Source organism: Amblyomma americanum, chromosome 4, assembly GCF_052857255.1.
Source record: "Amblyomma americanum isolate KBUSLIRL-KWMA chromosome 4, ASM5285725v1, whole genome shotgun sequence".
NCBI classification, from domain to species: Eukaryota; Metazoa; Arthropoda; class Arachnida; order Ixodida; family Ixodidae; genus Amblyomma; species Amblyomma americanum.
The window spans coordinates 198,851,731-198,875,623 of record NC_135500.1 but is presented as its reverse complement, the minus strand read 5'-3'; the positions used below and the strand labels follow the sequence as shown (position 1 = coordinate 198,875,623).

General features: G+C 46.7%; 1 protein-coding gene across 1 annotated transcript; it reads left to right on the top strand.

Annotated features, from left to right (window-relative positions):
- Nucleotides 1-4,452: 4,452 nt before the first annotated feature.
- Nucleotides 4,453-22,849, top strand: Clk (circadian locomoter output cycles kaput protein Clock). The gene is made up of 13 exons (XM_077664019.1): nt 4,453-4,600; nt 5,810-5,901; nt 6,435-6,524; nt 7,735-7,858; nt 8,246-8,362; nt 11,326-11,542; nt 12,228-12,334; nt 13,273-13,420; nt 15,925-16,097; nt 17,948-18,288; nt 20,230-20,562; nt 21,515-21,877; nt 22,385-22,849. The coding sequence occupies exons 1-13, from the start codon at nt 4,498-4,500 to the stop codon at nt 22,490-22,492; spliced, it is 2,316 nt and encodes a 771-aa protein (XP_077520145.1). The 5' UTR covers nt 4,453-4,497; the 3' UTR covers nt 22,493-22,849.
- The last annotated feature ends 1,044 nt before the right edge of the window (nt 22,850-23,893 follow it).

The following is a 23,893-nucleotide window of genomic DNA, read 5'->3' as shown; positions in this document are numbered from 1 at the left end:
ACATACACTCAATGATGATGACATAGGCAAGCGCTGCTGTTACCAGTTCATTTAGTCATTCGTTTTTACGTCCAGAAGCTACAATGTGAGGGATGAGGTATTCATGTCGTCGTGGGTATATCCGGACTGATCATATATCACCGGGGTTTCCTTAACGTGCACCAAGATATCAACGCGGGAGTTCGTGCGCTTGAGCACCGCCTGAACGCAACTTCATTGGCAAGATATCGAACCTGCTACCTCGACAACTGTTGGGCAAGACAACAGTAGAGCCATCGCCGCTGGGGCAACGTGTGCAGGCACGTACCTACATGAGGACGGACACAAGCGTTACTGTTAGCAGATCATTCGCTGTAGTGAAGGAGCGTTCTGTAGGACTCAGTTCTCGGGAAGTCCAGCATCAGATTTCTGCAGCAAGGAAAAAGAGATGCCTCCTTTCTTTGCATGATGAGGAATTGTCATTGGCGCTTATGTATGCCACCTTTTATGAGCTCATATCTGCGCGACTTCCGTTATTTGTAGCCGTGTTGTACAAACTTTCCAAAAAAACTTCTTCATAAGATAATGAAGCACTGACTTCTGTGCGCAACGCTTTCCGACGCGAACCTTTGATGGTGTCCTTACCTTCTGTAATAGCTCCGCTTTCATGTTCCGGTTTCATTCCAGATTGTGCTTTGCACTCGTTAGCTTTCGTAATTAATCAGATAGCGGGGTTAGACACCTACGTTGACGCATGCACAATATCACTGCACAGGCTACGAAGCTTTTCAACACCCGGAAATTGTGGTATACGCATATATAGGTGGCGGAAATAGCGCAGTAGATATTATTGCTTTTAGCCGGGTAAAAAGTAGGTAACGTACGTATGGTTGGCAAGGTAGGTTCCACTTCTCCACCAGGTACAAAGGTTGATGAAACGCTATGTACATAAATACAACAATAGACTTCGTGATTGTTGTGTCGGCATTCTCAGTGCATTTTCCTCGCTTCAATGCCTTCTATCGTCCAAGAATTGTTAGAAACACTTAGAGGCCATTCGCATGACTCTATTCTTTAACGTTCACTGCCAGAACCGCCACAGAAGGCGAAGCTATTACGCTGAAGAAATTTCGCCTGCGCGCCTCATGGGTCATGTGGGCGGAGTGCTCTATAGGGTGCCTCGGGTACGCGTGAATTCAAGACATCATTGCACTGAGTGTAAAAGAAAAAGAGGAGAGAAAAAAAAACTCGCACAACACTTCTGGACGCGCACTGTTCGTCTTGCGTACGCACAGATGGACAAGGTCTGGTACGCGTGTGTGATTTTGCATGTGCGCCTCGCATGTAAGAGCGCCGTAGAAGTCAGTCTGGGCCGATAAATGGTGGCAGACAAGTTATCATAAAAAATCCGTTGATTCTTTTTCTTTTTGTGCTGGAGGAGCGAAGGGACGTCGAAAAAAAAAGGGGGGGGGGGCTAATAGTTGTACTTTCGTCAGTGTAATACTGAAAACCGGGCTTAAGAAATGAACCAAAGGGGGGTGAAACATGTAAAACCGGGGATTGAACGTTGTTTGCTATCCACCTGCCGGGGTGAGCTGGAGGAGAAGATATACGAAATCTAGGGTGATACTGGCAAGCACGAGACAAAATTCGCTGAGTAGATTGCTGCCTATAACGTTTATACGAACGCTGTGTCATCCAAGGCCCTCTTTCCTGCATTTGTGAACAGATTTCTCTTATCTACTGCGTTGTGTTAGCGCATGCAATGGCCATTTTAGCTTTCCAGAGACTACGCTGATATATAATGGGCTAGCTCGCAAGGAATGATGCTGTCTGTGGTCCCCTCGACTAAGCGGATTGCGTTTCGGGTTCGTTAATAGAACTACTATACGGAGGAAATGGCGCTGGAGACCCTTAGCACGGACACTGCGTCGAAGCTACAAGAACCGTGGTTTTTGTTTCTACAAAAGGAACAACACAAAATCCGCAAATGTAGTTGCCCCGAACCAATCATTCAGGCGTCGTTCAACCTCAAGCGAGTACTGCATTCACGACTGGCGGGGACGTGCATGATGAAGAATTGATCTTCGGTTGGCGAAATATTGGTCTCAGGCTGTCGGGCTTGGGTTTTATCATATGGAAAGGCGCTGCTTTTGTTACTGAAACGAAGAGGTTAAGGAAGAGGGGTGAATAGCACGCAGCTAATTGTTTACTTCAAGCACAAGTGAGTGCTGCAAGTTGCATGCTAATCTACATACTTTGATTTTCCGCATTTCTTTATTATGCAAGTCATTGTAACATATAAATGGGTTGAGGTAGCAAGCATCAGTTTTCTCATGACATTGATGTGTTCAAATGATGAACTGCAGAGTATAACTGAATACCTATAAATAGAAGGCTTATAAATTGTTATGGAGAACACTGAAGTCATGTTCAAATCTTCGGGAAGGGAATTATAGTTCGCAGTTAGTACGGACGTAATGGTAATTGTGACACCTTTTACGTCAAATAGTAACCGCGATTCCAGCTCAGTGAACGAAATTACGAGGAGAATAAGAATGGACTGGAATTCACCTGGAGAGAACTTTCTGCTCATGAACAGCAGCTTAACGATATCTCCCCACCCTCTTAGCTCCCCCATAAAGAAAAGTATGGGAGAGTTGTCTTTGTCGCTAATCTTTTATAGAAATTCGTTTATGGACAAAGGAAAGATATGAATGTAAACTGACGTCAGTGCAGCGACCTGTTAAAAATTAAATGACAAGGGCGGCGTGAAGAAAAGGAGAGCAGAATAAATTAGAAATTTAAGTCAAATTAATTATATCCCAGCGGAAATTAAGAGAACAAAGCAGGCTTCATCACGACATGCAACATGGAGAACAAGCAACCAAGCGTCTGTCAGGATAACGGTTTGGACTCAGAGAGTCAGTTGAGGAGACGAGATGAAGGAATTTTCTGGGGGGACAAGGTGGCTGCGGCCGGCACAGGACAGGGCTAATTGGAGGTTAAGGGTTGAGTTCTTTGTCTTATAGGGGACTTAACTTGGGATGATGGTGGTATGATGACGATGGTTATGGAAATGACGTCGCACTTTGATTTCATGTCTATTCCTCATCGTGCAGTGGCCAGCAAGTTGTTGGTAAATTCGTTTACGGAGGAAAAAGGCGTAACATGTGGTTAAGCAAATTATTACGAACGATCGATGCTACAGCGGCGCACAGATTTAACTTTGTACTATTTAATCGCGAAAGAACGCTTCGTGTCCTGACCGTGTTGCTCACAGGAGCAACGCTGTTGCTCATTCGAGCAATAGCGAGTAGCGGGTATTAGAGAGAGTATAAGAGCAGCCTGCACATGCGAACTATATCTCAGCTGGAGCAATCAGTTACTTCGTTAAAATTTCCGGACCCCCCAAACAGCGTTCTGTAGAACACTGCTGAATGCGACAGCGATCAGAGAGTTTTCTCAGTGAATATTTCAACCGCTGTTTCAATGTGCTATGCTTGATGACAGCGCGATATGATGATTTAGTGAAAATCGAATTAAAATGTTCTTGATGGAGTGACAAGTTAACGAAATACAAGAAGCACCCAAGTGCCTGGACGACTAAAGACTGGCATTAAAGCTACGCTCAAATCCGACATTTAATAGGATCACACTGCTGCTGACCAATTGTGTTTGGGTGCAAGTTGCCCATAGTTTATTTAGTAGAATTGTCGCCTCAAAATATGTAAAATCGTATACAGTTGACAGAAGCTTGCTTAACCTTCAATGCATACATATTTAACATATGAAGCGAGTTATAAATAAATGTCAAAAATAATTATGGATGCCCCATATTCAACTGCGTGATCCAGCGCTGCGGATGAGAGCGACCTGGACGAGAAAGACGAGACAAAGAGGTGAGTATGCAATCAATCAATCAATCAATCAATCAATTAATCAATCAATCAATTAATCAATCAATCAATCAATCAATTTATGATCAAAGGTGATTTCGAAGTATTTCAGCGCCAGAGGGACACGGTAGATGCTAAGGAAAGGGAAACGCAGTCGGAATCGGCACGATTGTCTCAAGAGAATTTCTTTTACAGGTCACATAGAAAATGTTATTGTCCAGGAGTGGACTTAGCTAGGCAGATGATGACCATGATGATCGTGCCAGTTAGTTATTGGCGGGGGCATCCTTTGCTCGCAGCAGCTCAACATATTTCGGCGACTCGCCGCTTAACGTACATGGAAACACATAGCGTGAACAAGTGCATTGTTTATGTACGCCGTAATTATGCTAGTATATTTAAGATGTATGCAGCGTGTGCATGGCTTTGAGTACAAGCATACTGCGCTCAAAATAGCCCGTGAATTTTTAATTTTGGAGCTTGTAGTCATAAGTCATCTCGTGCATGTGATCGGAAGGCTGTGAACGACCGAAGTCCACAATGCTTCCTTGCGGCTTCTGCCTGTGCGCTTAGGAAATCTCGGAACCTCAGTGAAAAGAAAAGGCGAGACCAGTTCAACATGCTCATCAACGAACTCTGCTCCATGGTCTCCACGAGCTCCAGGAAGATGGACAAGTCCACCGTGCTCCGCTCCACCATCGCCTTCCTGAGGGCGCACAATGGTGAAACTTTCTCATTTCTTGACTACCGATGTTTGTAGCATTCTTGAGCACGATGTTCGTAGCATGCTGCCACTGCTCATCTACTCTAATATATATATATATATATATATATATACTATCTATCTCATCATATATCGTTGGACACCTGAACCGCGCCGTAAGGAAAGGGATAAAGGAAGGACTGAGAGAAAAAAGGAAGAAAGAGGTGCCGTAGTGGAGGGCTCCGGAATAGTTTCGACCACCTGGGGATCTTTAACGTGCACTGACATCGCACAGCACACGGGCGGCTTAGCGTTTTGCCTCCATAAAAACGCGGTCGGGTTCGAACCCGGGAACTCCGGATCAGTAGCCGAGCGCCCTAACCACTGAGCCACCACGGCGGGTGACAATGATGACAATGATGAAAAACAAAGCTCAAAACTATGTACAAACGTTACGCATTTGCACAAAGTATGTCGTTAAAAGCACAGTCACGCATTCGCAGCTTTTATGTAGTTCACTTCGAACGAACGGGAATACTTTTTGATATCTCAAGGGGGTGCTCATTGGCTGGCCAGTATTACCTTAGAACAGATTTCGAACGAGTAATTCATTCGGGCATAGGAAAAATTTACGGTAATGGCATGCGTTTTTTTTTCTACTCTAATGACAATGATAAAAAAAACGCATGCCATTATCGTAAATTTTTGCTGTGCCCGAATGAATTACTCGTTCGAAATCTGTTCCAAGGTAATACTGGCCAGCCAATGAGCACCACCTTGAAGAGATATCAAAAGGTATTCCCGTTCGTTCGAAGGGAACAACATAAAAACGGCGAATGCGTGACGGTGCTTTCAACGGCATACTTTGTGCAAATGCGTAACGTTTGTGCAGAGTTTTGAGCTTTGTTTAATATGCTGCGCTTGTGGTCCAGGTAAGTGATCTGAACGATACAACAAGATTGTTACCTGGTTGCTTTCGTACATTTTCCTCGCATTTTATACCGAGCATCGAAATACGACTTGAATCGCGTAGATTTCTAAGAAGGATCAATTTTAACAAACGTCTACTTTGATCGCCTTCTTCATTGTGCACGTCTGCCACCCATTCTTCCAAGAGCAGAGCCCTATCACCAAAAAGATTCGTAGTAACTTGAAGAGAAAGGTTGAACTCTCTTTAACTGCTTTGCCCTGCTATACTACTATGTTGTGCTTTCACGCGACAATGCAGATGTGTCCGTCCAAAGCCAAGATCAAGAAGGGCAGGAAAACTGGAAGCCTTCGTTCTTGTCAAACGAGGAGTTCACTCACCTGATGCTCGAAGTAAGACTTTGGCGACGTTCCTCACTATGCAGCCAGGCCGTCGGCTCTCTTTGGGCTGTGCGGTCAGCTACAGGCTTAACCCTGACGCGCAGAACTTACAGTTAGAGTCAAAAGTCTCTGGATCACGTGTTACTCAGACGAAGCCGATAGCTCTGCCATTAGTCGGCGGCTGGAGATAACACTAGTGGAGGTAAAAGGAAACATTTCGTTCTTTCATCTCCACAAGTGTGATCTCCAGCCGCCGGCTAATAGTAGAGTTATCGCCTTCGTTTGAGGAACGCGTGGTCCAGGAAATTTTTTCTCCGACTGTACCGTTATTGTCTTTATGCAGTAGGTACGAGTGATGCAACAGAAAATATTAAATCAGTGTTTTTTTTCGATTTCAAAAGAAAATGTTCGTGCATTGCTACCGCTTGTGAGGCGCTGTCGTCAGGAAAACTACGCTTCCTCTGTGAGGGTAGCGCGTTCGGGTTAAGCTTGTGCATGACTGCACTTAGTCTTGCGAGAGCTTAAGTCTTGCAATGCCGTTTCAGTCACTGGAGGGATTCTTGCTCGTCCTGTCGCTCAACGGTCAAATCCTGTACACGTCTGAAAGCGTGGCGTCCCTGCTTGGCTACCTTCCTGTAAGTGAGACCCGGTGCCGGGATTTTTAAACGGTACGGCTGAAGTCCTTTTTTTCTTTTGAAGTGATCTGTCTGTGTCACAGCGCTGGTTGTGTCACCCGTAGATAAGTTTTCAAGACCGGACCTTAGTTATAAACTCGTGGTTTCCTCACTAAAAGAACCTGGTGAGATGTAGAAGCATTTGCAAGCAGTTAAAATATGTTGACATTGTCATATGTCGTTGAACATAACGTTCCCACAAACACATGTTCCATCCTTAATATATTTTGCCACTCAATCTGCAGTAGTATGTGATTAAGTTTGCACTAAGGGCATACAGTATTTCGCTGAATGCAGGTAAGAACAAGTGGTCTTCATAGCAAGGCTGCAAAGTGACGTTCACCCATACAGAGCTCAGGGAAAGGGTTCCCAACATTAATGAACTCTCTGGGAGAAAGCGCAGAAATAGCGAGGTGATGTGAGCGAAACAAATGTGTCCTCATCATTAGAAGCATCATCAGCCCGATTGCACCCACTGCAGTACAAACGCCTCTACCATACCTCTCCAATTAACCCTGCCCTATGCCAGCTGCGGCCTCCTTATCTCCACACAAACTTCTTAATCTCGTCCGCCCACCCAAATTTCTGCCGACCCCTGCTGCACTTGAGTTCTCTTGGAATTCAATGCGTAACTTTTAGTGACCATCGGTATCTTACCCTTCTTGATTCCTACTATAGGATGCCATTAACTTGTGTGTGTGTGTGTGTGTGTGTGTGTGTGTGTGTGTGTGTGTGTGTGTGTGTGTGTGTGTGTGTGTGTGTGTGTGTGTGTGTGTGTGTGTGTGTGTGTGTGTGTGTGTGTGTGTGTGTGTGTGTGTGTGTGTGTGTGTGTGTGTGTGTGTGTGTGTGTGTGCGTGCGTGCGTGCGTGCGTGTGTGCGTGTGTGTGCGCGTGCGTGCGTGCGTGCGTGTGCGTGTGTGTGTGTGTGTGGCTTACTCTTCGTGGTGAAAAACTGTCGCGGTGCTATCTATTTCACATAATTTGTTATCACGAACAAGCTAAGATACAATGCGCGGAAAGCATTTTTTACTAATATTTTGAATTAAAATGCCCTTTAAATCAAAAACTAGATTCAGGAGCACCTGGTTGCCGCGACTCACACGGGTGTGCATTAAAGCGATTACATCTTCCTCTTTTATTACCCCACAATTCGCCATTAATTTTTTTTTCAGCATGAGCTGCACAACATCTTCATTCTGGACATTTTACACGAAAGCGATCACGGCGCCATCTGCGAAATGCTCAGCTCTGCATCTTCTCAAGGAGCAGGCATGATACGTCAAGACGGCACTCAAGGTAAGCTCATTGAGCAGCGAAACTAGATAAAACCGTGTTTATTTTGCATGTATTTTTCATGTTGACAAGCAGTTAACGCAAACCTTGGGTATGGAAATTTACGGCCGACATCTTTGATGAGCGTCCGATTTTAACAACGTTAGAAGTGCCCACTGAAAATCCATTCTTCGTTTTTGCTTTTTTTACGACTAATCAGTCCAGATTTCAGAAGTCTCCAGTTAGCGCTTATAAGTGCACGCTTCTGTTTTATTTATTATTACTGAGCAAACAAAATTTCAAGATTCAGTGATTGAAGTCAGGTCTCGTTCTTGAGATAGGAAAAGTGCACTCTTGCTTCTATTTGCTCTGGTCTTTACTAGTACTGAAACTGGTTTTTCTGCTTAACAGAAGTGTACGCGAACCTGGATCTCTACATGAAGAGAGGAAACCTTGGTTCGGCAGACTCCACTGTGAGATACGAGCCAGTTAATCTTAGAGGAACTTTTCTCACTGCTATCGGAGATGGTGAGTAGCATTCCAGGGCCCACTTTTTTTTATTTTGTAGTTGAATCACAACTCGTTAAATCGGTTCTTACTTCAAAGGGATATTATAAAGGGCTTCTATATGCCTATATGCCTGTCTACACAGCTTTCAGTATATGAATACGTTAGACAGATAGGAGAGTTAGGAAGAAAAAAAAACGAAATCTATTTCTTTAAGAAAATGTGCTTGACGATATTATCAAAATTCGTGGTTTTAAATCAGTGACGATATGTGACCGTCACACCAGTGGAACACTGCGCTATACGTATTTTTATTTGCTCATCCATTTCCACTGGCAGGAGTGTGTGAAGGTGGGTCTTGGATAATGTAGGATGAATTCGCACTTTTAGTGTAGATGCCCGTACCAATGCCCCAAGCTTTGTTTTACTACTGGGTCAGAGTGCACGTTATGTCACATCAACGAAAAAAAAAAGGAATGATGTTTCCTTATGCTGGTAGCTCGAAGCAGTTTAGAGAGCCTTACTGATTTCAAATGCAAATGCGTCATCTTGATGATTCGTCCTGTCTACTGCGCCACAAAGTCGTGAATAAATTCAACCCTAGGTCTACTTCAGGCACGTGTGGCAGTGCTGAATTTAAAACATGCTCACGTACTGACTTTGAAAAGAAAAAAGAAACCAATTTTTTTTTTTAGTTTTGAATTGCACGAAATTTGATACGTCAAAACTGCACAGCCCATTACGAGAGAAGCTCTAGTGGAGAGTTCTCATTCTGCGTTTCTTTCAATCACACTGAAACCTCAGTGCATGAATGTTGTCGCATTTTCCCTCCAATGGAATCAATGCGGCCTCCGCAGGGGCGATGCAGCCAGCAGCTCACCAGGTTCAGTAGCATTGGGAACCTCACGAATCGTCACGTTTCGACCACCAATTTAAAACCAGTTTTGCGTTCGCAAGCGCCAGTTTGTTTTAAAATACCACTTGTCCTCGCCATCTTACACTGGAGTAGTTTGCCTGTTTGCCTGCGGATGTCGTATCGACAATTAAGCACGTGTCATTTGCGAACGCTTTAGGCAAATTAGAGTGATTTTCTTACTTTTTCTTTTGCTGACGTGATATTGATGTTTGAATGCGTCCCCTGATTGGTAACGGCCCTATTTGTTAACGTTGTGTAATCATCTTTTGTAGTAAGCTAACTATAAGATGCTTCCTTAATTACCCTTCCCACCACAAAACTGTTTTATTATAAGGATCAATTTGCTCTATACGGTGAGATTTAACATACCGGTAGCCGTCAGAAACGCAGCAGGGATTTTTTGGTTTGGGAGCTCGTAGTGTGCCGGGCGGACACACTTCTCGTCTTCTACACCTAGCCGTTCGGCCCAACTTCTTCACTACAATACAAATTTTTCTTCATGTAACTACACATTCCTTCCCCTTTCAAGAACATTCCCCAACCCCCATGTAATGCCCGGAAGGGCCCTCTGGGTGAATAACTGAGTGCAGTGTATTGAATGCTTGTGCGATTGCCTCAAGCAGACATAGTTTCACGTGGCTTACACTGCGCCAGCGCTTCCGAGGAGGAGCCCAACAGCAGTAGTCTTTTAGCGGATGCTGAACGGAAACTATGTTTTCAAGCAAAGACACCAAGGCTGCGAAAGTTTTCACAAGGGACATTTTTTTTAGTTTCACATCTGAATTCATTTCTTACTAAATTCGCAGTAGGGGCAAAGAAAAATTCACATGGACATCTAATTACCTTTGTTGGCAATGCCGTAGCATTAGAAGCTGCTGATGCCTTTACTGGAAGTGACGTCAGTTCCATCCAGCCAATGAGCACAATGCGGTCTAGTGATGTCACTTTCCTCCAGCCAATGGGCGAATTTTATGACCGGCGACACATTTCTTTCCCTATGAGGCTGTTAAAGCTATCGCGTTAAAAACGCTAAATATCATGTTCTGAACAACTACTGAACTTTTTTCCAAAATGTGTTACAACGTGCAAATCGAAAACATTCGCTACCGGAAGTCACTGTCAAGAAGCGAAGCTGCGAGATTGGTGTGGTGAGATCATTTCAAATTATTAATTTTTGCAGGCAAAGAGATAAGAGAACCTACCGCCGTTCACCTCCATGCAGAGTGAAGGTTGGCGGAGATAAATGGCCGTGCCCTTTCGAGGGGAATGAGGCGCAGATATTGCAGCGCATTTACTGATAGAAACACGTTTTGTATATATTTTACCCAGATATAATTGACCGCTAGTATAGATGAGGGTGTCATAAAGAGATAATTATTGTGCAGTGGGCAGCAGGGTCGACTTAGAAAGCTATGCCTGTAGTTTAACCGAGCCTTAACCATAGCGAGTGGTACACACAACGCCATGGTCGCACGCGTGCACGTCACTTAACACCCTTGACGGACAGCCACGTGCAAGCAGTGCCGATTCCTACGAGGCTTCGATCGTAGACCGCCAGATGGCTCCGGCCGCTAAAGGGCATGTCACAAGCGTCCATTTTCAAAATAAGGAGGCAAATACATTGGCGGAAACGCATGTCAGGGTAAGCACTGCGTTACGCTATTAACTGTATTACAATGCGAACAATCATCTGCGAATATTTTTTGCCGCTTTTACCTGGCTCAGGAATATAGAGCTATCATATAACACGCTCTGCGCGAGGACTGCGTTTTCAGGATAGTTCCACAAAGATACGTGCGCTTCTCACAAGCAAACAGGCTTGGTGAGCTGTGTTCCGTTTCGAGCAGCATGCAGGTGCATGAGGTTTCTCCAGGTGTCTACGACTGTGTGTATGGTTCAAAGAGCGCCTGCTTCGGCTCTGCTCAGTGAACATAACAGTGCTGTACAGGTTAGCGAAAAGGAACGCGAGGGCCCGTAGTTGGTAGTCATACAGCGCTGCTCGCAGTCACCACGCCCACCACTGCCGGCGACCGTCCTGTGGTTATACGGTGGTGGTACACACTGACAGGTCTTCCCATGAGCGGCCTGGAGTACGACTCGAACAGCTGCAGCAGCGTGTGCTCACCCAACACGGGCTCGGCTGAGCTGGCCGCGCCCTGCCTGGTGGCCATGGTCCGCCTGCAGACGCCGCAGCTGCTCAGGGAGCTCATACTCTGCGACGGCTCGAGGAACGAGTTCAGCTCGAGGCACAGCCTCGAGTGGAAGTTCCTCTTCCTAGACCACAGGTAAGTCTTTCTTTCTCAGCGAGGTGCTTGTAACCCTTGACGTCGAAAGGGCTTCCTTTGTTCACTTCTTTTCCACAGCAAATATAGAGGACAGCCTGGTCAAGCTCCGCGAGCCAAAATGGCACCGTCCTGGGAAAACGCTGTCTCCTCTGTATTGCCTGATAAACGGTACCCTTGAGGGCATAGATATCATTTACTGGTGCTTAAGGGTGGAGGCGACGATTGATTTTGAAGACACCATTCCGGTTCGCAGAGGTTGTCTGGTTGACAGTATGGAGGCCAATCCAGGTTGCTCTACCCAGCAACATCTCGCGACCAATAATTAACTGCCACCTGCCACGGTGCGCAGTTTGCTCACAGTCCGGTGGGCGGGTTTTAATAACGCCGCAAGTTCACGTGACCTGGATGGCCCGCCTACCTCCTAGGTTGCTTCTTTTTGGATTCTTCGGCGATTTTTGCTCGCGTCAACGACACCGACGACTACGCGGGACTTTCTGCTACATGAGCTAATTAACGCTGTCGCGTTGAAAGAATGAAGGAAGAAAATTGAGAGTAATATCGCGGGTTCTTCACTTTTATGGCTCGTCATGTGCCATTTTCATTCGTCATCGTCCGATGCCTGTCTTCAACATAGCCAATTCCGCGCCGTGACGTTGAAAGTCCGTCATTTTCTTTTGCTTTGTAGAGCACCGCCGATAATCGGTTACTTGCCCTTCGAGGTCCTTGGCACATCAGGATACGACTACTACCACGTGGAGGACCTGGAGAAAGTTGCAGCGGGACAGGAGGCCTGTACGGTGCTACGCTTTTTTTTTGTCCGTTGAGACTGTACCAACGGCTTGTGATTTGCAAATGCCTTTGCCCGAATTTAGAGGCGTGCTTGACAGACAAAGAGCTACCGCCTTGCACCACTTCGCAGCTTTAGTTAAAGGCGGGATAAGTGTCCTTTCCATGTTTCTATCTTTGAAATGTGAATGATGCTACTGCACAAGTCACGCATCACTATTATGAATGCATGTGACTGGCCTTGCGGAAGGCTTTTTCAATCGACAGTGAAAAGTGGAAGTGAACCGATATTGGCGATCGCCAGCCAACTTATGTCATCTGAAGGGGTATAATGCAACAATATTGAAGAATGCGGTGATTTATTTCGTCGTATAATTATGCTGAAATAGTAAAATTTCACGCAGTAAGACAACAGCCTCCCAACTTCGCTCGGTGGCTTTGGCGTTCGGATGCTGATCTCAAGGTCGCGGGTTAGACCCAGGCCGCGGCGGATGCATTTCAATGGAGACGAAATAGAAAACTGCTCATCTGCTCTGCGATGTCAGCGCACGTTAAAGGACCTCAGACAGTCTAAATAACCGTAAAACCTCACAGTTTTAATACAACAGCTATGAGCAGACGTTATAATACCAAATGACTTCGGCTAATTATTGCGACGGCAAACGCTGCAGGAGCTCTAACCGTTTTTCTGCCATCGTTCTGAATACAGGCCCCTCTTTGATGACCATGTGGCACAAATTATGTCAGTGCCTGCCGTAGGCTTCACTAGATTCGCTGCTAATTTTAAAGCCGCGTGGTATTTTGAGATCAACGGTTGTTGACTCAGGTGAAATATTTGTGGGTGCCACATGTAAATGACCTGCGATTCTTGTGACGTCGGAGACATGCTTGCACTGCGCGAAATCATCTGCCGTGAGATGACGCTAGCGACGCGTCGCGGCCAGTGATGCAGACGGGTGAGGGCACATCCTGTCACTACCGCTTCCTGACCAAAGGCCAGCAGTGGATCTGGCTGCAGACGCGCTACTACATCACTTACCACCAGTGGAGCTCCAAGCCAGAGTTCGTCGTCTGCACGCACACCGTCATGAGGTACGTTCAGGTACAGTCTTGGTCAAAAGTCTTAAAGCCAAAGGCTTTTTGCTTCAGCCGCATAACAGAGCTCTTACGGCACTATTAAAGACCGAATGATCTTGAAATGGCATCATAAGGTTTCTTGTGTTGAAGAAGCTGCCTGCTTGACTTGTGCTCTGAATGATCCGCTACACGGAGCATTCTAGGAACATTCATTTCGCTGCAGCTGAGCCCTGTGGCCTAAAGACTTTTGACCAATACTGTACATATTACACTCGATGAGTCAGACTTGAGATTGTTGTTGTAGCACATTGTTGGTGAAAATAACGATTACGGGTGAGCAATAATGCATTTACTGGCAAAAAAGAATCTGATATGTGAGAGGGCCATGTCGAGTCCATGTCGTAGAGATCAGAAATGGAAACAAAACAGCGAATTAAGTATGCTGAGCGAAAAAATGGCGCGCGAGGCCATCGCAGAGTGCAGAACAATTTTGTTTCTTGCTACATAGCCGTCGTGTTGGTAAATATAAATGCAAAAAACGCATGCAGGAGGTGCGGGGTTCGATCCCCAGTGCCGCCGGGTACCCACCGCGGTGATACAGTGGGTACAAGCTTTCCCCTGGCATGGTTCTGGCTTAAACAGGGTGAAATGCTTGGGAAATAGGTCTTTGACGCCACCTTGAGCAAACGAAAATACTTTGTGACATGGCGTTCTTTGGCCCTAGATGCCCTTGCGCCATAAAAATTTACGATCATCATCTTTGGCCGCAGACGTCCTTGTGCCATAAAAATCCATCATCAGCATCATCATCATAATCGTAAATGCAAGAAGCATTGAATGTTGGACAAGTTGGGGACGCATGGCTGGATTAAACAAAACGCAAATAAGTATGAGAACTGTGGAAAATAACCAATAAAAAAAAAACAGGAAACGATCTGATGGCGTTTTTCGGCTTTGCATGCTTTGCATGCTCTTGTCCTGTTTCTTTTACCGTCTTCGTTCCTATTTTCGTTAGGCTTAATCCAGCTGAGCGTCAGTACCTTGCTGCCTCACAGCGAACGCCAATAATATGCTGATAGGAAAGGACAGTAACAAACCATGCACCTCGACATCAAACATGTGCGTCTGAGCGCTGATGCTAGCAGTTCTGGCCACACTCAGCCAAGAATTGCCGCTTACGCGGCACCCACCTCGATTTGCAGTTTCTACCTACTTTGTTCACCATCTGCTCAGATCAGTTAAAGAAAAGTTTCATGCAGATGGCCTTAATTACTTCATCAAAAAGAAAAAACCGGAAGTTTTTTTTTCTTTGCCGATTTTGTAGGAATGCAGTGTTGCTCTTTTATTTGTTTGTTTAAACCTTACTAGCATTCAGACGGTACAGTGAGCATGCAGATTTCTTTCTCCTGAACATTTAAAATGTAATCTGTGTTTGTCATTTGTGATTTTTACCAAGTATTAGTTTCTAGCCGGTCGTTTTGCAACGCAAAACGAGACGCACTCATAAAAATGAACATTTGACGGGAGTTATCTACTGTCCGCATCTCTTTTCACGTTGTAAAATTTGCAATGCTAGCGAACGGAATAGCCCAGCAGAACGTCTAAATACGTTTTACAGCTTTTTTCATCACTCTTCTTCAAGGCAATACCTTCTTGCAGCCTTCTACTAGGGCATTCAAATAATTCCTTTCTCGAGTTTGTAGGAATGCAGTGTTGCTCTTTTATTTGTTTGTTTCAACCTTAATAATGTTCAGACGGTACAGCGAGCATGCAATTTTTTTCTCCTGAACTTTTAAAATGCAATCTGTGTTTGTCATTTGTGATTTTTACCAAGTATTAGTTTCTAACCGGTCGTTTTGCAACGCAAAACGAGACGCACTCATAAAAATGAAGATCTGATGGGAATTTTCTACTGTCCGCATCTCTTTTCACGTTGTAAAATTTGCAATGCTACCGAACGGAATAGCCCAGCAGAACGTCTAAATACGTTTTACTGCTATTTTCACCATTCTTCTTCAAGGCACTACCTTCTTGCAGCCTTCTACTAGGGCATTCAAATAATTCCTTTCTCGAGTTTGTAGGAATGCAGTGTTGCTCTTTTATTTGTTTGTTTAAACCTTACTAGTATTCAGATGGTACAGTGAGCATGCAGATTTCTTTCTCCTGAACTTTTAAAATGCAATCTGTGTTTGTCATCTGTGATATTTAGCAAATATTAGTTTCTAGCCGGTCGTTTTGCAATGCAAAACGAGACACACTCATAAAAATGAACATCTGACGGGAGTTTTCTACGGTCCGCATCTCTTTTCACGTTGTAAAATTTGCAGTGCTAGTGAACGGAATAGCCCAGCAGAACGTATAAACATGTTTTACTGCTTTTTTCACCATTCTTCTTCAAGGCAATACCTTCTTGCAGCCTTCTACTAGGGCATTCAAATAATGAGAGAGTCTGTGCAGTCGCACGGGCCTGGGTGTGCACGGGCCGTCCTTGACAATTGCCCTACTTCGCGTGCCTCCAGCTACGACGAAGACCTGACGCACAGCAAGACGTCCGGGGGCGCGCCGACGGCGTACTCGCGGGCGTCAGTGCCGACCCGCATGTCGTACCAGAGCTCGCGGGTCTCCTCCGCACCCTCCGTCAGCTCCCGGGACAGCCTGTCCCCGAACCTGTCTGAAAAGTCCACGTGCGCCGGTGAGTCCAGGAGGCCGGTGGAACAGATCAGACGGATTAATTCCCTCATCGTTAAATGCGCATAAATGGCGGTGTTCTTCTTTAGTGGTTTTACCAACCCTTCATAAGGACGCAGCTGCCTGCCCATCTCCTGTTATCACAGCTGGTAGGAGCTGTTGAATTATTCCATGGACTGAAAGTGCTGCTCCATTTACTGTAAACACGAATACACCTATATGGGAGTAAAAATAGAGTAAGCTGTCCTCTACACCCTAAAGCTGTCTTCTACACTCCATAACAGAAATACGCGTATATGAGAGTAAAAAAGGGAGTAAGCTGTCCTCTATCGCGCACCCTTTTTGTGTGTGCTAGGGAACAGCTTACTCCCCTTTTTACACCTTTCTGTTTAGAGTGTAGCGTACTCCCTTTTATAAAAGGAAGTACGCTATTAGACTGCTTACCCCCTCTTTACTTCTTTCTGTTTTGAATGTACTACGTGACGCAACGCAAGTGACAGGAAGAGTTATGAAAGTGCACCTTTTGCTGTGAAAGGAAGCATTTCTTGCAGTAATTAGCTAATGGAAACCGACAGACAGTTTAGTAATCAAGAACAAGTAGACCAATAAAATATTTCCTGGGTTCCGTTTAATTGTTCTTGCGCACAGGTTAGCTTCAGTTAAATTACGCATTTTTTTCCCGTTTAGCTGCTTTAAATGGAACAATATTACGCATTATTTTCTGCTGCAGGTATGTTTACATCCAATAACTTGCCGTGGTTTCTCTGAAAGTTCTATAAAACACTGATGCATACATCTGCACGGTCACGCTGGTGCTTGCGTCGTACCGTCCGCTGCCATCAATGGCCGCTGTGTTGCCGAATTTTCGCGCAACAGCTTGTCTTTAGCAATGGCCAACGCAGGAGCCAACATAACGCATGGCTAAGGTGGCGTAGTGTTGCAACTTGTAGCGATGTTTTTGAGACTAAGCCATAAACGAGAAAATAGCGAAACATACAAGGCAGTGTTCGCTTTTCCTCTCCCTCTGCTGCTCAAAACTAAGCCGGTCAGGAGAACTTGCGCCACAGCTGGTAGACGGCACGCCACATGCCCTGTAGGGAATGATCTGCAAGTCTGATAGTATACAGAGTATAGTATACACACCAGGCTTCATGTAAGACACACGTATGATCAGCCCGCTTACACGAACACATTCGGTTTGGGCGCGGGTTAACGAGTATTTTTGAATCGAACCATAACTGCGTCGCTATGGCCGTGACAGAATTCAGGCACAATAGTTTGAAAGCATAACATCGCAGGGATAACGGGCAGAGTAGATGGTTTATAATAAAGTGTACATCTTCAACCAAAAAACCGTCTCAACCGCACAAAAGGGAACCTGCCCCCAGTATATGCCCAGGGACATCGCTCTCACAACTCAACGAAAAAAATGTCGCCATTCACCACCTCCCTGCAGTGCGACAACGTGACTAACCCCCTTAACCCCCTCCCTCTCCCCCTCCCCCACGCTTTTCGCATCACAGCTGTCGTTCCTTTGACCCCCTCCTCCCCTCCATACTTAAAAGACGCTAGCTACTGCCCTCAGTCACCCCTGATGAAGGAGCCGAGTAGGCTTCGAGACGTTGGGTTAGTTAAAATTTTGGTCGGAGATGTGCAGTTTATTATAAGTCTTCAAACCCAACCAGAGAGGCAAATCTGTCAAAATGTTTAGTTTTCAGAAAAGTTGATTCCCACACGAAAATGCTGCCTCGCCGCCATATATGCATCTCTAACAGCAAACGCGAGCGCCTGTCCCGTTGCAGCTTGAACTGCGCTTAGCAGACCTCCATGCTCCGGCCTGCTTTTCTTCCCCAGGAGTGCTGCGGGACGACCGTGGTGGTGGTGGGAGCGGTGGCAGCTGCGGCAACCAGCTGTCCCTACCGTTCACCGAGGCGTGCACCATAGCGCGCGCGTCCCCGTCGCTGGGACGCCTGGTGCCGCTCGCTTCGGAGCCAGCCTCGTCGTCCTCGCACTTGCAGCAGGAGCTGATGGACCAGCGGCCCTTCCAGACGACCGCCGCGTGCCACGCGCCGCTCATCACGCTCACCACGCTGCAACCCATCGCGGCCACCTTCACGGGCGCCTCGATGGCCTCCGGGCAGGGCGGTGTGCCAGCGGCTGCGGTGCAGGCGAGTGAGCGAACCGCCGCCGCACTGGCACCACTCCCTCGCTTTGCACAGTGAGCGTACAGTGCGAAATGCACGCCGGAACCAAGTGGTCGAGTGCCGCATGATCTTGTGCGGGCAGTCGTGCGCATGTACTGCGGATCAACTGGCAGATGCGTATGTGCGTTCGAGTAAAGAGGAAGAAATTGACTTTGGTAGTAGATCCGATGCGAAAGTTTGATAGCCAACGGTGCGGTAACGCAACAGAGTGGATCCCAGTAGAAGGCAAATGTAGGGGGAAGCAGATCCGCCGCGGTGGCTCAGTGGTTAGGCGGTCGACTACTGATCCGGAGTAACCGAGTTCGAACCCGACCGCGGCGGCCGCGTTTCGATGGAGGCGAAACGCAAAAAAGGCGCCCGTGTGCTGTGCGATTTCAGTGCACGTTAAAGATCCCCAGGAGGTAGGAATTATTGCGGAGCTCTCCATTGCTGCACCTCTTTCGTCCTTTCTTCTCTCAGACCCTCCTTTAGCCCTTACCTTACGGCGTGGTTCAGGTGTCCGCCGATATGTGAGACAGATACTGCACCATTTCCTTTCCCCAGAAACTAAATTACAAATTACAATTTACAAGCAGAATGTCAGGTGGGCTGACGAAATCGAAGGGTTGTGAGGGTGCATACTAGGATAGGGCATATATGTCTGGCGGAGAACAGGATTAATTACAGACCAAGGGCTGTAAGGATTAATTACAGCCCAAGGGTTCTGCTTCTGAGCCTTGGACCGCGGCTCCTCTTGCATACTCAGGTACACTAATCTCACGAAGGCGGGAGGAACCTAAGACCTCAACGTTCCCATGCTTAGGGCGCTCAAATGTGCTTGGGAGCCCCGCTACACAGCTTGGAAGCAAACCTCTTGAGCTGTATATTTTTTGACAAATACTGTACCTAGGCTGATGATGATGACAGGAGCAGACACGCCAAAGACGTACTTGCATGGCAAAAGTTCTGTGTCCCTGGTGGAGCTGGGTATGTGTGGCACATGCGTTGTTACTGCTCTTGTTATGTTCGGTGCCAACGCTACCGTGAAGATGTCATCAGCGTGTGGTGCTGTTGACTGTAGAGTCATGGACAACAGTTCGCAGGAAAGAAATTATTTCTGCGTTGCCCCGGTAGCCACTAAGCTGGTAGACTTTCCAGCGGAAAGAGCACGCATTTCTCCTCATGATTATGTGCCTTTCATTGATCTGCTTTGCCTGACCACACAGATTTGTTTTATTTATTTACGATGGACGCAAGCTTTGGTTTATGACTGTATACAAGCTGAAAGCAACCGAGGCTTCACATCGTTTCAGCCTATGTGCTAACAAAAAAGGAAAAGGAAGACGTAATGGTCAGGCAGCCCGTGCTCACTGAAATATACCGTATTGACCCGGCTACCCTTGAGACCAAAAATAGGCACGCGATACGTTTGCATATGCATCTGTCTGTGGGACCAAGCTAATTAAGGAACCCATGATCTCTGGCGGTCGTTTCACATTGTACGCTCATCATTTACATATTTTACATTGCTGGACTCTCGTAAAACATTCAATTAGCTATTTGTTCTCGACCATCCCAGCTTTTACTTTGTGATGTTATGTATGTACAGCAAGCATAGCAGTCGGGAGAACTGGCACGAATATTTTCTGCTCATAGCGAAACGCAAAATGGCACTTGTTGCCAAAAAAATACAGCTTGGTACGTAATATCAGAACGCTCTTGTCACTGCATCTCGAGGTGACGCTACTCTAAATAGATACTCAACAATGGGGACAGGCGACTTCGCAGTTCAGAGCATTGAGAGTAGTACGTCGCCTTGCCACCCCGCCTCCACAGATAAAAATAAAGCGACATCACGCCAGGCTTCAAAAGCCACTGATGGCAGCCACCCTTCTGCAGCTTCTTATAGTTCGGCTGTTCCACAGGTGTGCTCTGAATACAGCCTCACCTTAGGAACGTCCGCGGCGGCCGCGACAGGTGCTGCAACCGGGGAGCCTGTCGGCCTGCTTGGAGACCAACGATCCGCACCTCAGCCCGAGGCCCATGCTCACCCAGCAGCCACAGGGGCAGCCGTCGCCCCTGTCTTCGCAGCAGCAGCAGCAGCAGCAGCAGTCATCCAGCTGCCAGCAGCAGCCACAGCAGCAGAGCCAGTTCCAAGACTACCTGAGACGGAGGCACCAGGCGCTGCAGCAGCAGATCCTCAGGCAGCAGGAAGAACTGCGGAGGGTCTCCGAGCAGCTGATGCTTGTGCACTTCATCAACCCGAACCTAGCGGCCACAGTGACGGTAAACACAACTGAAAATGCAGGAGAACCCCGGGGCAGAATTCTATAACGTCAATTTCTCCATCTGTTTCCTCTCGCTACTGTTGGCACTTACCGCTTGTGACGCCAGGGCAGATAGCAGCGCCGAACGACCAAAGACATAAGAGGAAAGGAGTGAACCGCCGTAGGTGGCGTAGTGGAGGGCTCCGGAACAATTTTGACCACCTGGAGATCTTTAACGTGCCCTGCCATCGCACAGCACACGGGAGCCTTTGCGTTTCGCCTCCATCGAAGTTCGGTCGCCGCGGCCGAGTTCGAACCCGGGAATCCGGATCAGTAGCCGAGCGCCCTAACCACTTTTGTCTTACCTCCGTATTCACAAACGGTCCTACCATAGGCCACCTTCATCACATTAAGGAAAGGAACGTTTGTGAATACGGGGCTAAGACGGGATTTCGAAGCGCACCTAGCCTTTCTCTTATTCTTGTACTTTCCTCACCTGTACGCAAGCAGCCCTTTTGCCACCAGTACAATGTTAACATTGTTCGTGAACACGAGGTTAAGCATTAAAGAAAGTAAACACTAACTAACCTAGTAAAGAAGATAGTGAGTGGTAGAGGTGTCAGGCAATGCACGAATTCCTCCTTTAATTACATCATAACTAACAGTGTTGCTATAGCACATAAAAACTCATTAACGAGCTAGCCTTTCTTGTACTGTCTGCATCTTCGCCAGTTCACTTGCTTCGTAATCCACACAGCTAGGCGCTGTCGTGCTGTCGTTCAGGAACCCCCAGCGGCAAACCGACTCCTTCTACCTCATTTTTTGTTGTTGTGGTTAGCCTATCAAAAGATGGCACATACCCACACTGGGGGATCGGCCAAGAATCGGGTGGCTATTCACCTGAACGTAGTTAACAAAAAGGAAAAGCACGTGAGAGCGCAACACCGGTGAATTTATTTCTCTGCACGCAGAGTGGCAACGCCCCACTATACACGCTGTCCCTGCCAACTACCACGCTGTCTGTGCCGACATCCACAATGGCCGGTCCGGCGGGAGCGCTGACGCCGGCACCTTACCTGCTGACAACGGCCCCCGCCAGCTGCATGGACAGTGGCTCGCAAAGGGACCAAATGCACCATGCTCAGAGCCAGCAACGGCATCAACAACAGCAGCAGCATCAACAACAACAGCAGCAACAGCATCAACAACAACAGCAGCAACAGCAGCAGCGGCATCACCACCAGCAACAGCAACATGCACTTCAGCAACAGCAACAACAGCAGCGCCAGGGATCGGATTTTTTGGGAACCATGCCTCCGGGTCCTGTTGCGCCGGTGAGATGTTCGAGACGCAATCAATATGCGTATTACTATTGGTAACAGGCAGGTCCCTAGGGACACGAAGATTTTCCTGCACTAGTCAGAAAGGCTTGCAGCTAAACATTTTGCTGCTACCCTTCTCACTCCACATCAGTGCCTGTTCAGGGTAGTCCTTCGTCAAGGATATCGTATCTGATTAATGAAGACGTGTGATATGTAGACTATTTCCTTTTTTACTTTTTATGGCTAAGCTTCAAGGCTATCGCTGGTGGCTCCCTCCTAAGTTTTTTTTTCCTCCATGGCTGCATCGGTCGCACGGCAGCGCGTGACGGAAACGCTAGGCGCTAGACCACTGCGAGGGTCGCGAAGGGCAAAAGAGTGATGATGATGATGATGATGATGGCAACTACGACGACGATGTTGATTACGATGAGAACGGCTTCTTCGCGAGACATATCCCTTTTCTCTCCTTGTCTAGCAGATCGTCACAGCGTCTCTTTCGTTTCTTTTTGTTCTCTCCAGGTGTACCCGCTCCAGCTGCCTGCGGACCAAATGATATTCACTCCAAATTTTAACGCAACGTCGAATATCTACATGGACACAAGCGACACTGGTGGCGGCGAGCAGTAACACCGGAGACGCTGCACTGCACGGGAAAACAATATCATCCAGCAGGGCTGCAAACATGAGGGGTCCTTTCTTCTTTGTTATTCGTGGACTACGTACATTTCAAACACGCTGCGATTTGTCTTACGTCTGCGAGGACCAGAAGTGCCAAGCCACTCCTTGTGGAGCCCGTGGTTCATATACACAGCTCGTCGTGAATTCCCCAACCTGAAGTTTGGAGTGTAGGCATGAATTGTGAGTCCGCAAAAGGGATCGCTTGGGGATGAGGCATGCGGGCTTGAAAAAAAGAGACAAGAAATTACATACTTCATTTGCATGTTAACGCTTACGATAAAGAAACACCCGTTTCTCCTCCATCTTAGGCGCATTAAATTATCGCTGATATACAGGGTAGTTGTCTCTTGTCGGAAATAAAAGAAATGAGGACTGCGTCTCTTTTCAGAGCGCAGCTCTTATGCGCCCGTACCTGGGTACCTGTCCCAAGCCACCTACCCACAGGTGGCGTGTGTAGGTGTGACTGGTGGTGTGTTGGTGGGTAGCAGCAGAGCGAAATGCTACCTGCCACGGCGAGGGCGCAGGAATGGACAACCTGAAGGTGCCTGCCACGGGACGATCCTGGGGGGTGTCTAGCAGAGTAACACGCCACCTGCCAGCGATGGCAGGTGGCATCTGAAGAGCTGCGCTCAAATTTAGTGTTACCGACTATCGAATCGTACGTCAATTTTCTCGTGCTAAGTACACTGTACCACTGGGATCAGTGAATGTTTTTCGGTGTTAATTCTTTTCATTAAACTGCAGTGGGACACTGCATTTTTCAGCAAACAAAGCCTTCATTTTAATACAAATCTCAGTATAGTATAAGATCATGTTTTCCGGTAATCGGGGCGCCAAAATCTACCAGCTGTGACATCACGTTTCATGAATAAGTGTTTTCTTGAAGGCTGACGTTTTCCATTGCAGTACGAAAATTCCTCTTTGTGAACGAAAAGGAAAACCTTTCAGATGTTGCACCTACATTTGTGGGTGCGACCTGGACACTATCCAATCCTCGCATGCTAGGCGCTATGTCCACAAATGTCCGCCAAATAAACAACGCTGGATTCAGAAAAAGTTCGCTTAAATGTTATATATCACTTTCATGAGGCCTTCAAGACATGTTTTGTGCATTAAATATTTTACTTTTTCACCGAATGCGTTTATTTAGTGCCTCAAGGTAATAATTGAAAAAGGAAAAGCCCATGAACGTGTTTTTCACCGAACTGTTACTAATTCTGCTGACCGATGATTTACAATGGGACCTAAACAATATAGCTTATTGGTGCGGTCAATAGGTCATGAAAATTAATGTCCATAGAAGTGTTCGAATGCATTTTTCCAAGAAAAGGACACATCATAGTTTTGTTT

What these genes read in the sequence shown, in the direction of transcription:
- Clk (XM_077664019.1), top strand. Translation starts at nt 4,498, where the DNA reads ATGCTCATCAACGAACTCTGCTCCATGGTCTCCACGAGCTCCAGGAAG. An exon ending in TCACTCACCTGATGCTCGAA is followed by an intron (nt 5,902 to 6,434) that starts GTAAGACTTTGG and finishes ATGCCGTTTCAG; the next exon opens with TCACTGGAGGGATTCTTGCT. An exon ending in CTCCGGGTCCTGTTGCGCCG is followed by an intron (nt 21,878 to 22,384) that starts GTGAGATGTTCG and finishes TGTTCTCTCCAG; the next exon opens with GTGTACCCGCTCCAGCTGCC.